Source organism: Archocentrus centrarchus, chromosome 24, assembly GCF_007364275.1.
Source record: "Archocentrus centrarchus isolate MPI-CPG fArcCen1 chromosome 24, fArcCen1, whole genome shotgun sequence".
Lineage (NCBI taxonomy): Eukaryota > Metazoa > Chordata > Actinopteri > Cichliformes > Cichlidae > Archocentrus > Archocentrus centrarchus.
In genome coordinates this window covers 13,461,331-13,473,900 of record NC_044369.1, presented here as the reverse complement: position 1 = coordinate 13,473,900, position 12,570 = coordinate 13,461,331, and the positions used below count along the sequence as shown (strand labels likewise).

The 12,570-nt window shown below is 39.3% G+C and overlaps 1 protein-coding gene across 2 annotated transcripts; it reads left to right on the top strand.

Moving 5' to 3' along the window:
- The first annotated feature begins 1,616 nt into the window (after window positions 1-1,616).
- Window positions 1,617-11,967, top strand: paplnb (papilin b, proteoglycan-like sulfated glycoprotein). 2 transcript variants are annotated; one of them, XM_030721388.1, is made up of 14 exons: window positions 1,618-1,805; window positions 5,652-5,834; window positions 6,066-6,148; window positions 6,413-6,522; window positions 6,765-6,825; window positions 6,918-7,020; window positions 7,210-7,337; window positions 7,810-8,130; window positions 8,344-8,520; window positions 8,597-8,747; window positions 8,836-8,916; window positions 10,468-10,624; window positions 10,740-10,815; window positions 11,185-11,966. In XM_030721388.1, the coding sequence occupies exons 3-14, from the start codon at window positions 6,092-6,094 to the stop codon at window positions 11,485-11,487; spliced, it is 1,725 nt and encodes a 574-aa protein (XP_030577248.1). In that variant the 5' UTR covers window positions 1,618-1,805; window positions 5,652-5,834; window positions 6,066-6,091; the 3' UTR covers window positions 11,488-11,966. The 2 variants fall into 2 exon arrangements, with proteins under 2 accessions (XP_030577249.1, XP_030577248.1); XM_030721389.1 differs by lacking the exon at window positions 8,344-8,520 and having other exon boundaries at window positions 1,617-1,805; window positions 11,185-11,967.
- Window positions 11,968-12,570: the final 603 nt, after the last annotated feature.

Below are 12,570 nucleotides of genomic sequence, written 5' to 3'. Positions count from 1 at the left end.
AAATCAGCCTTCAGGAATTTCCCCTTTTTCATAAAGTTATTGTTCAGACCAGAATTTTTAAAATATATTTCTTCTTTTTTTCCAGCAGTTTCTTGTGAGTTAGTGCATTGCAATACCAATAAGTTACAGCCAGCATAAGGCACACACAAATGCCATGTTAATAGATACATTTATTTACTATTGTAAAGAAGGGTTCAGCCACGGTCAGACATCTGAAGGGTCAGGCGGTTGTTGCAAGTGTGTTTCTGCTAAGCCTCCGTGAGTGAATCTATTTTCTGAGGCACCTCTGACACTCATCTAGACCTCAACAATGCCCCCTTTCTCCTGTCTGCCTCACGCTTGGCTGGCCTCTCTGAATACGAACCAGGGTGAAATAATCCATACTCCTGATCCCCCACACAGCACTTACATACAGAGCACACACACATGCACACACATAGCTACACATTCTGGCCCTTAAATGTGTTTTAAAACTCATTGAAACATATGCACGGCCTCTTATAGAATTAACAACCACCTGCAACTTTAAGCCGAAGGAAACAGCTATAAATGATAATTCTCACAGGGAAATAAACAAAGTGCGCAGATGCTACTGGGGCTGCGGTTAGTGCACATAAAAGATATACATAAACTGCACCTTAAAACAGCTTCCACAGAAGCGTTAAGAAAACTGAGCTAAAAGCGCCCCCGTGTGGAAATGTTTGGAAATACACAAACTTTATGCTTTATGCATTTTCAGCTTTGCATTAAATTAGAGCAAACACTGCAGTGGTGGAAAAATATGCCTATAAAAAATGTTTTTATTTTATTTTATTTTATTTTTTGCCTGATACAGCATCAGTGCTTGGGTCACACTTAGCATTAAATCCTTCAACTCAACTCAAGCTAAAAAAAAAACAAAAAAAAACAGAGAGAAAACAATGTGGGTTTTTGTGTGGTCTAAACAGCAGCTGAAGGTGTCCCATTCAAAATTTTTAGCCACTTATCTTTTGTATTAAACTGCAAACAGACCCTTCTTGTCGATGCTGCTTGTTGCTACTTGCTGCTGATAAGCAAAATAGTCCCAAAGCCAACAAACGTGATGGGATGAGGGTGCATTATTGCACGTAGCATGGGTATCTGACACATCTGTGAAGTTCCCATTAATGCTGAACAATATGTTCTTTCTGCAGTAACCGACGACATTGCCAAGCCGCTTTCTGCACACATTACATTATGATGGCTCCAGCGCACAGATCCAGCTGCCACACTATCCTGTCTGCAGTTTGGAGCGTTACGAAATGGCAAAGGAGACCTGGAACTCAGCTGAAATCTTACACCAAACAAGAATGAGAAAACATTTCACTGTCAAAACTACAGCAAGTAGTGTGATCAGTTATCAAACTTATGAGAAGAATAAGTGATAAGCACAGCAAATATTCCCCTGACTCAGCGTTTTTTGAAATGTGTTTGAAATGTCTGGCCTCAAATTCCAATTAAGCTGATATTTTTCAAAGTACAGTTTCAGTATTTCATGTGCTGTTTTCTTTGTAATCCTTTAAATATAGGGATGAAAGGAACTGGAAATCATTGCATTATATTTTATTTAATTTTTATTATTTTACACAGACTCAGTGTTCAGCCTAAAATAGAAACATCATGACCATCATATCGGAGAGCGAGTGAGGAGGAGGACGAGGAGGAGGACGGGGAGGACAGACCTGCTACACTTTGGCCTCCATCCATACTTCACACCTAATCTATATTATCTTTAGCCTGCATGTTGACACATTCCGGATGCTCTCAGCAAATAACCACAGAAACAAGTAAGACTTCATTTTCTTATTTTTTGCTCAGGGGAAATAATATAAGCACATTACTCTGCTTTGTTGAAATGATAATGAATGCTTTGGTTCAACTTTTCTTGCATCTTTATATTTTATTTGCTCTATTCTGTTTTTGTCTAGAGGCACTAATAACTTGTGTTTCTCTGTGCTTTAGTGAGGGACTGGTGTGGCTCTTTGTACCTCTTGTACCAGTCTTGGTTTCTTGTGAGCTTCTGCTTTGTCAAAATAAACTTATGCTCAGAAAAATTTGATTCTTTGGCCTCATAAACACGAAGCAATAGTTTTGTGTAAAGTGCAGCTGAAATATATGAAATCAAAGGTTTATTTATTCAAATATTTCATCACTAAGGAAAATATGCTTGGGATAAACTGAATATATAACAATCAAATACATTTCATTTGAACAGATTCCATTAAATTTAATGTTTCATATCTTACTCATGTAACAAAATTACATGGAAGAGTTACATGTAATCAAATGACTTAAAGTCAGCATTTTTAGCATCCATTTTTTGAGTGTGTGTTGTGTGTATGTTATTTTCTTATTAATAAAGCTCATTTTCCCATGTGTACAAACATAGCAGTGTGTGCTTATCGTGTTATCTAGTGTCGTTTGATTGTTGTAAAGTTGTTTTTTTTTTTTGTTTATTTTCTTGTTTTCATGCTGTCTTCTGAGATCATGTCTGCTAAGGTAGAAAATGTTAATTTATTAAGAAGGCAACTTCTGCAACCAATAAATGCATCTCTTTTCCAACAGGGTTTTGTTTTGTAGTCCAGATTATCTGTCCTAAATTGATTAATTAATAACTAATTACTTTTCTTCTAACATTTGCATCACTGTATTTTACACCACAAGAATTTCCCCCTGACGTTGGCCTCCACCAAGCAAGTTGTCTTGTTTTGATAAGAGACTGAGGGTGGTGAGGTCATCATCTAGGCTCCTTATCTTCACAGCCATTTAAAGGGTAGGAGCCTCTGCAGGCTCTTTAACACGTTCTTGAGCATGTGGATTTTGTCATTGTTTTGATGCATTTTCTTATTTTAGTGTTTGATTCTAAGAAGTAACTCAGTGGTGTATATTTTAATATGCTCATGACAAATGCTGGACTGAAACTTATTATATGTAAATCATTTTCCCAGTCCTATTTTTTTTATTAAAAATAAGAAACAAAAGTTTTTTGTTTGTTTATAGCAATAGCTGAATATAAATATATTTTCCTACCCAAAGTCAGGTGGAACAGGAAGTCATTCCAAAATTCAAATTCAATTCAAATTAAAAGTCCCCTCCTATTGAGGCATGTTGTTGCACACTCCTCCACACACACACACACACACACACACACACACACACACACACACACACACACACACACACACACACACACACACATCCTTTTTTTCGTGTGTGTGTTTCTGTTTTCTTCCTTTGGTTTCACTTGTGTCTCTTTACTTTTGACTCCCTTCTGTTTTTAGACAGTATGTTTTCGTTCTTTTCCCCAGTCACCTGTGATTGTTGCCAGCATTCTTTGTCCATGAATCTTCCCTGAATTTTTTTGCCAGAAACTCGGGGAAGATGATTATATACTGTTTTATTTTAGGCTGTTTATTTTTGGGATGACCAGCGTGAAAGAACAGTGGCGACATCTTTGGTCAGGGCTCCGAAGCTATCACGTTACACTTTGAGAGAGGTCCCAGAAATGCAAGTTAAAATGAGAAATAATTCCTTTTTTTTAACAACTTCTGCTGTTTTACTAATATAGATCCAAACTGTCATTACATTTGTGCATCAGTTCTGCTCCCCTGTTAAGTAGACCTCTCTCAAACTGACTTGTATTACTGTAATTCCTCCACATGCTCACAATAGTTCAGCTTACATTAAAAGACAGATTATAATGTGCACATGACTGCGTGCTTGCGTGTGTGTGTGTGTCAAGGCCACCTACAGATGAGTTCACAAGGACGGGTTTAATCTGTCTACTCAGACAGCTGAAGCAGTGAATAGGCTCAGTTTGGGAGGAGGGAAGAGGCACATAATCTGATGTCCTGCCTGCTGCTCATCTAAGTCAGCAGTAGTTTGAACTTGGGGGGTGGGGGGGTATAGCTTGGGATAACTGCTCTAACTGGATTATGCCACATGAGTGAGTGAAAGGCCACTTGGGTATACATGCAAACACATATACCTATACTCACATACGCTGTACATGCAGGTGTACAAGGGAAGGAGCTTAGTCAGAAATGTATTTTTCACTTCCTGCAAAGAGCTTAGACCTTTTATGAGCTGAGCAGCTCTACAGCTTTGAACTTTTTAAACCATTTCTTACCCAATTTGAATTATTTTTGCACTTTAACCCTTTACAGTCATGGGCTACATCTAAATGGTTCCCTTTTCTTCCAGCTATCTGCGGTACTGAAATTTGACTTTTGTATCGGGTGATTGAAAGTTGCTGCAACAGCAAGATGGAGACAAAACCAAAGGAAGACGAAGGAGCCAGTGTTCCAGACAATTCCAAGGCTGAAAGCCTGGACACATCAGGGTTTGAAGGAACTGCTGAACGTCTGGAGGACCTGATAAAAAGCATGGAGGTGCTGCTTTTGGATGTGGAGCAGTTGAGGAGCCACTGCAGCGAACAGGCTGCTGAGCTGATAAGCGCGGCAACCGAACTCAGGCAGCAGCAAGAGGAGCTGAAAGAGAGCTACTCTGAGCTGTCCCGAGAAATGCAGGAAATCATGGATTCAGTGGACGACCTGTTCAGCACCAAGAGTGCCTTTGACACCAAAGAGAAACAAGCACAGAAATTAAACCGGCAGCTTTGAGGGCCTGAAAGTGACTGGCAGATTTTGCTTGTTGTGGTTTTGAATTTGGATGCTTAGCTTTGGAAAGGATGGGTGGGTGATGGGGTGAGGTGAGGTGCTGAAGCTTGACATTGCGGAATCATAGTTTATTGGTTGTGAAGATTTTTATCATTTGGTGTAAGTCTAGCAACCACATTGTTGAATATTCTGGAATACCATTCAGTCAAATTTCCTTTAATATCATAGTTTCACTTAAACAGTAACAGTATGAACCCAACAAAGGTACAATTTATTGCATATATTTTTTGTTTGATTGCTGTGTACTTGTGTCTTAAAGGAGATGACACGAGACTATAAACTTATAGCCTTTGCTGCAGTTTAACTAAAAATGTACTATTAAGCCTCTTGTCATTATTTCCCCCCTCTATACTATATACTCACATTCTGTTTTGATTGTGTAGTCTGCTCTCGTCAGCCTCAGTGGCTCCTCTACTATTACAGCTTATTGGCACAGGAACGTTGATGTTCTTTGATTCTTCTCTTCCATGCTGTCTTCACATCCAGGCCATGCTCCACTGTGGTTTCTTACTAAAATAAAACTAAATAGAGCTTTAAAGCTATGTTTATCTCCCACCAGCTCCCCTGCGGTGATTTACTGGTCTGTATTTAGTGGTTACAGGATGTGTGAAGCAGACAGTCAGTTGTCAGACACTTCAGAAAAAGCAATCAATGGAAAATTTTCTTTCACCCTGGATCATATTGTAATCTATTTCACAACTAATGCTACTTGAACATTTCAAATTGCAGAGATGTAGCAATTAAATTGTATGTGATGACATATTTATATTTATTTATATATGAATTATATTTATATGTATGACATATTTACTTATTTGGATAATTCCTGTACCTTCAAAACATTTCTGTGAATAAAAAGACTTGAGCTGAAATTTTAACATGAGTCTCAGTACCTGGGTGTCCTAACTGTGAAACATCTTATCCCAACATGAAATATATTTATGATCAAAACAGAAGGAAAAATAGAAAACCAGTGCTTCTCTTTGTGGTTGAAATCTGACACTGTGGGCTGTGGTGTCGGTGAGCAGTGAGAGGGTGATGGGAGAAGAAATGCTGGGTGTCACTCCTTACTGTCACTGCCGAAGTGCACGTCCCACCGTGTAGCTGGTCACCAAGCTGGGAATTCACTTCAATTAGGTAAGACAATGATGAGATTTTACATATATAGTTATTTTGTAAGTTTTCATTTTTATTTGCACTGCATGAAATAGATGATCATTAAGACATCACCAGGGCTCGTGAGGAATTCCTGTTTCATCTAATACACAATCATCTGTTAATGGATGAATGAACTGCACACACTTCTTTTGTATTAAATAGAAATACATGCACTGTAAGTTGCATTATTTAAATTTCTATCCTCATCAGTAGTTCAGCAGTGGCTTCTGGTGAACATGAACATCCTGCAAGTCCTGGGGCTCCTACAGCTGCTGGCCGTGCCTGCTTTTACAGTAAGTTTCCATATTAACAATATTAATACTACTGTATTAATTGCATAATTGTGTCTGTGATACCTAAGTGACAAAAATTGTTTGTACATATGTTGTGTAATATATCAGGGGTAGTTTGTGGCTAACTGTTTCAGTTAATATTTTAATGCCTCTCGCATGCTTTTAGTGTGTGTGTTAGTGACTCATGATGGGTCCTGATGCACTGTGCAGAGAACTGTGTGTTCCAGAGCCCGAACGAGTTTGTTTTCTGCTTTTTTTTTTTAGCTGACACGTTCGACCCATGACTACTGGGGAGAGTTTGGAGCCTTTGGACCCTGCAGCCGCAGCTGTGGCACAGGAGTGGCAGTGAGAACCAGGAAATGTATTACTTCAAGGTAGGGCAACGAAATGTATGGGGTACAGAGCCATATTTATCTAGTATCAATAACTGGCATATTTGTAATTATTGCTGTTGTGTTTTTTTCACACACATATAAACTTTAAATGATACTGTGGCACTTAACCATGATAATATAATATAATACAATATAAAAGAGTCTTTTTTTAGATCATTTTTGACCCGTCTCTAGGTTAACACCTGAGTGTGCAAATATCATCTGTTTCATTTCTTCTGCAGGACAGATGGTGGACATAACTGCATAGGATCCTCCAAATCATTCTGCACCTGTAATACACATGTAATTATCCTTTAAATTAATTTAAAAATTGACGCACAAAAAGAGAAAATGGATAAACGTCTTGTTTATAAGTTATATGTCCTGCAATGCAGGAATGCCCAGTCAGCTCGAGGGATTTCAGGGAGGAGCAGTGTTCCCACTTTGACAGAATGGACTTTCATGGAAAACACTACACGTGGTTGCCTTACTATGGAGGTACATGTACAATATGTACAACCACATTACTCAAATTTGAGTGTTTTTAACTCTCTGAGAGTACAAGAGGTGTCAGGATTAACCCACTTGCCCTCTGTTTCAATATATTTGAAACCATGCCATCCTGGTTCCAAATAGCAGACAATAACTTTTGAAGCAGGTTTGTGACTCTTGTGCTTTTTCCACCAGCTAATCCATGTGAGCTCAACTGTGCCCCACGAGGAGAAGATTTCTTTTACCGACACAGATCTGCAGTGGTAGATGGGACACCATGCTACGTGGGCCGCACTGATATCTGCGTGGATGGCGCCTGCAGGGTGAGGTTTGCAGCTGCAATTCTCGAGTATTCATTTTTTTTTTGTAAATCTTGCTTCCTATGAATGTCTGACTTTCCCTGCACAAAATGATCCCAGTGCAGGAGCACTCACTAGAATGCACTTCAAAAATGAATTTAAATAAGGTGGAAAGATCATCTGTTTGTCCTTTTGCTTTTAAAGATGCAGATTATTCAAAGCAAAGCAGTTTTTTTTTCTTCATCTAGTTGTAATCTTGTTTGTCAGTCAGATTATTTAAAAAAAGTCGATAGCATTAAAGGCAGAGGAAGAATCCATGAGATATTTGTGTTACTACCCTTAAAAGGGGAAATAGGCCCCAGGTTTTCTTGTAGTTATACAGTATTTTATTCTCCTGACAGAAGATTTTTAGTTACTTTTATTACTCTTATAAATACGTGTTGTTTCTTTTTTAACAGTCAGTCATTATTTTTTTGTTATTCTTTTTATTTTTTAGTCATTGACCCGTGGAGAGTTTATGGGCTTGGATGAAGACACTAACTCAGTCCACTCCTCTGCTCCTGTTGTGGTTGCTCCCCCCCATCCAAGAGAGACATTCACCTATGTCTACAGAACTAGTGGGTATGGCGAGTGCACTGCCACATGCAGCGGAGGCGTTCAGTATCGCAGTGTGGAGTGTACAGTTGAAGACCCAGTGAACCCCCGTGTGGTCGATGAGTCTTATTGCATTTCCCAGCACTTGCAGAGGCCACTGAGTCAGCAGGCCTGCAACATGCAGCCATGTGCTGCAGAGTACAGTGTCTCCAGCTTCAGTGTGGTATGTCTCTTAAGGCTAAGAACTTTAATATTTCAGCTATCATACAGATACGAAACAAAATAAGATCAAGATTTATGGGCGATACTATATTAATACAACTGTAGTTTTAATTAGGTAAATACAGTAAAGTACACATCCACTTGACTATAGTATGACCTTATTCGTGTATTAAAAATCTAAATAATTTAATAAGTTGTTGCATTTGATGATCAGTGTTCAGTGACCTGCGGGGAAGGACAGCAGACAAGAGAGGTTGTCTGTGTGGGACCGGGAGGTGAACGTCTGCCAGATCATGCCTGTAGCGGATTGGTTCGACCTGCTTCTGTTCAGGCCTGCCGCAGACCTGCCTGTTATACACGTATAACCTGGCATATGACAGAGTACGGACTGGTAAGGGAACAGAAAACAAAAGACTTTAATTGTTTTCCTCCTCCTCCCATGTTACTATCCCCTCTTGTCTCTGCAGTGCTCGAGAAGCTGTGGTGGTGGCGTGAGGGAGAGGAGAGTTGCTTGTTTTGACACGGATTTGAACCCATACCCAGAGGATCGTTGTGGATTAGCTAACAAACCAGATTCTGTGGAGGAATGCAACACACAGCCCTGCCCTGGAGCACAAAGTGAGCGACATCTGAAATTGGCAACAGGTTCTTTGATTATTTTTGCTTTTTTTTTTTTTTGTTATTATCAACCTTGTTTCTTCTCCAGTGGTCCCAAGCACACAAGACCCAAGGCCAGGTAGAAGCACCATTAGAGGATATGTGCCCCATGTTCCAGAAGAACCTTCAGGTATCAAGAGTGCATTTTGTGGAAATGTTACCATCTTATTTTGCATGTTTGAGCATTTTCTTTTCTTTTCTTTTCTTTTCTTTTCTTTTCTTTTCTTTTCTTTTCTTTTCTTTTCTTTTCTTTTTAAATGTGACACTATACAGTCTAAGATCTCCCTGGTCTGTAACCTCATAGCCTCATATAATCCTAATAGAGCACTTCACTCTCACACTGCTGGCTTGCTTGTGGTTCAGAGAGTTTCTAAAAGTAGAATGGGAGGCAGAGCATTCAGCTCTCCTGTGGAACCAGCTCTCAGTTTGGATTCAGGAGGCAGACACCATTTTTAGTTTTAAGACTTTCGATTTTGATGAAACTTATAGTTGAGGCTGGATCAGATGACCCTGAAGCATGCTGCTGTAGGCTCAGGCTGCTTCACGACTTCATGTGATGCACTGAGCACTCCATTTCCACTCATGTCTTTTCACTTTCCATGTGTTTATATACCTCTGCAGCATGCCATTACATTTTTTTATTCTCCCTCCCTTAGTCTTTGTTTTGTCCTGTCTCTCTGCTCTCTTTCTTCTTTTCTATATCCCCTCACCCCCCAGCTGGTCGCAGCGGATAGCTGCCTCTCCCCGAGTCTGGTTCTGTTGAAGGTTTCTTGATGTTAAAAGGCAGATTTTTCTTACACACCATTACAAAGAACTTGCTCATAGGGGGTCGTTTGATTGTTGAGGTTTTCTCCAGAATACCGTAGTCTTTATAAAGTCAGTATAAAGGGCCTTCAGGTGACTACTGTTGTGATTTGGTGCTATATGAATAAACCTGAACTGAAGTGAATTGAATCGACAGTGCTCAACAATAAAGTAATGAACATTTAAAACACATTTAACAAGTGCATGCTCAGACCCCCCCCCCCCCCCCCCCCCCCCCCCCACACACACACACACACACACACACACATGGATAGAATCAGGCTTAAAAATGTGAAAACTGCAACCAGCAAGAGCCGTGTTTCACCACTCAGAGTGCATTCCTTATATGTGTAGTCAAAGCAGCAGTGAAAAAAAAAAAGTTTGACAAGTGAAGGTGCAGGTGGTAATTTTAGTATTATAACACAGTTGTGGTATATTCAGGCAATAAAGAAAATATACACTTTCTGCAAGTTGTAATTGTTGCTGTCTAGACTGTGACTGCTCTGCTTTCTCATCACTTTCTCATCTTTCGCAGACAAACAGAAAGTTTAGATTACTGGAGCAAAGCCACAAGCTCAAACACATCCACTTCTTTTTTGCTGCAATAAAACATTTTACATATTATAAAAGTTCAAATTTTTTGGAAAGTCCAGCGTCAATCACACGTTTCATGACGGATCTTATTGGCTCCAAAGAAGAGCCATTTGAACATAACTATTAATAAATATAATTCCAAACCTACAGGATGTGCGGAAGCGAATGGATGGAATTCCAAACCTTTAAAAATCAGAAAAAAAAATAATATATACTGTATATTAGCAGGTCAGCTGCAGCTACAGTAACAGTATATTTGCTCTCATTTGTTGACTTGCTTTAGTTTCAAGGCCAGATACAAACTCTGTGTCTGACCCTTACCCTCATGAGGTGAGACCTCACTGTGTGCAGTCACCTTATGGCTGCTGTCCTGATGGCCGTACCTCTGTCACTGGGCCTAGGAACCAGGGCTGCTCACAGGATGACTGTGTCCGCACCAGGTAATATGAGTACTTATAAACAATATTTTGCAGAAATTAAGCAGATGAAAGAGTCATTGGCTCATCAAATATTCCCCCTATTTAGACTGAAAAAAAAAAATCCTCTACTTTTTAGGTATGGTTGTTGTTTGGATGGTGTGACACCGGCTCAAGGATTTGGACAGGCTGGATGTCCTGAGTACCAGACTGTGGTAGGAATCACATTGTCAACTGATGAACCAGTCATAGATAACTTTTTAAATAATATGCTAATCACCTTGCTAAAACAGTTGTGTATCTAACTCTAGTGATGAGCTTCACTTGAGCTGCAAAATAGCTCTATAAGCTTAGAAACAAATTATTTAAGTTTGATAGATTTGAGTGTTTACCAGAATGATGAGGTCACATAGAAGCATAGGGGTATAGCATCTTGTGTTTTTAGAGCATTATCCACATTAGCAACTAAAAGAAAGAGTACCTTTGCCTCTGCAGCACCAATTTCTCACAATAGCAGATCTTTTTCTGCAGAACACAGTATATAATAAATGTATTTACTGCTTTGTTTTCTCCTTTATCACCAGCACCCATCGCCCACTCCTTCAGCCATTGGGAATATGTGCTCCCTGCCTCGTGATGAGGGCCCCTGTGAAACTTGGAAGGTCCGGTTCTTCTATAACCCTGGCACTGCCAAGTGCACTGAGTTCTGGTACGGAGGCTGCCAGGGCAATGCCAATAACTTTATGTCCCTGGAGGCATGCCAAAGAGAGTGTGGAGGTGTGGTGAGAGGGCCTGTTTACACACCTCCAAGAGAAACTCCAAGAGAAACTCCTAGAGAAACTCCAAGGAGAGCGACACTCAGGGACCTTCTGAGAGCAAGGCCATAGCCCGACACACCACTGATATCTCCAGTACAGGGGATAGCTAATGTGCCCACTCATGTCACCAATTTGAAGCAAATCAAGTGATTTTGGTACACACATGTAGTCTATAGTGTACACAAAAAATGAAAAAGAAAAACTAGCCACATTCTGTGTATCTGACTTGTATAATCATCACAACATTTCTAGCTCTTGGTTCGGATTTCATGGTCTTTTTTGTCTTTGGATGTTTTTGTGATCTTCACTATATCCATTTGTTTTTTTGCCTTGTGGGTCAGGATTGAAACCAAAATAATATCAGTGTGCTTACCCAAGTTAAATCATATACCCAATTAATAAATTTTCAGCTATGATGGAATCTTGAAAAAAAAAATTGTGATTTATCTGCATCTTCATCTCTTGCAGGGCGCAGTGTTATGACATGTGATTGACAAGCCATTACACAATACCAGGGATATTTCTCTTGTTAGGCGAATGTGTAGCTACACTATAATGACCATAATTTACTGCTTTTTTTTTTTTTGTTCAACATGATATGAAACTAGTAAGTGAGCCCACAAACCCATCAGGAAAGCAATTTACTGAGGGTTGTTTTCCCACAAACTTTGGTACAACCAAGAGGTCTTTTTGCAGCTAGAGGAGTCAACCCCTACTGTCAGAAGGCAGCTTTGGGACCCTTCCCCTGTTGGCTTCACTTTTCAGATGCAGAATCTGCATCTATGTTTTATACTATCGATGTCAGTTATAGAGTCAGAATTAATTCATCCCCCTTTCTTTCTTTCTTTCTTTCTTTCTTTCTTTCTTTCTTTCTTTCTTTCTTTCTTTCTTTCTTTCTTTCTTTCTTTCTTTCTTTCTATAATTACTCATTGATTAACCTTGCTATAACATTATAATTAGAGTGGATACACCAGTAACAATAAATTATTTAAATTTGAGACTGATGTAGGCCATTAAAATAGATAATATGTACTTTTACAAAGATCCCTTAAAAACAAAATAAATTTCAGTAATTTCTGTAGTATTAACACCAGAATTTTATTTTGAAACAAAAACTTTATTTTGAAGGGACTTAATTTTCCAACCGGAAAA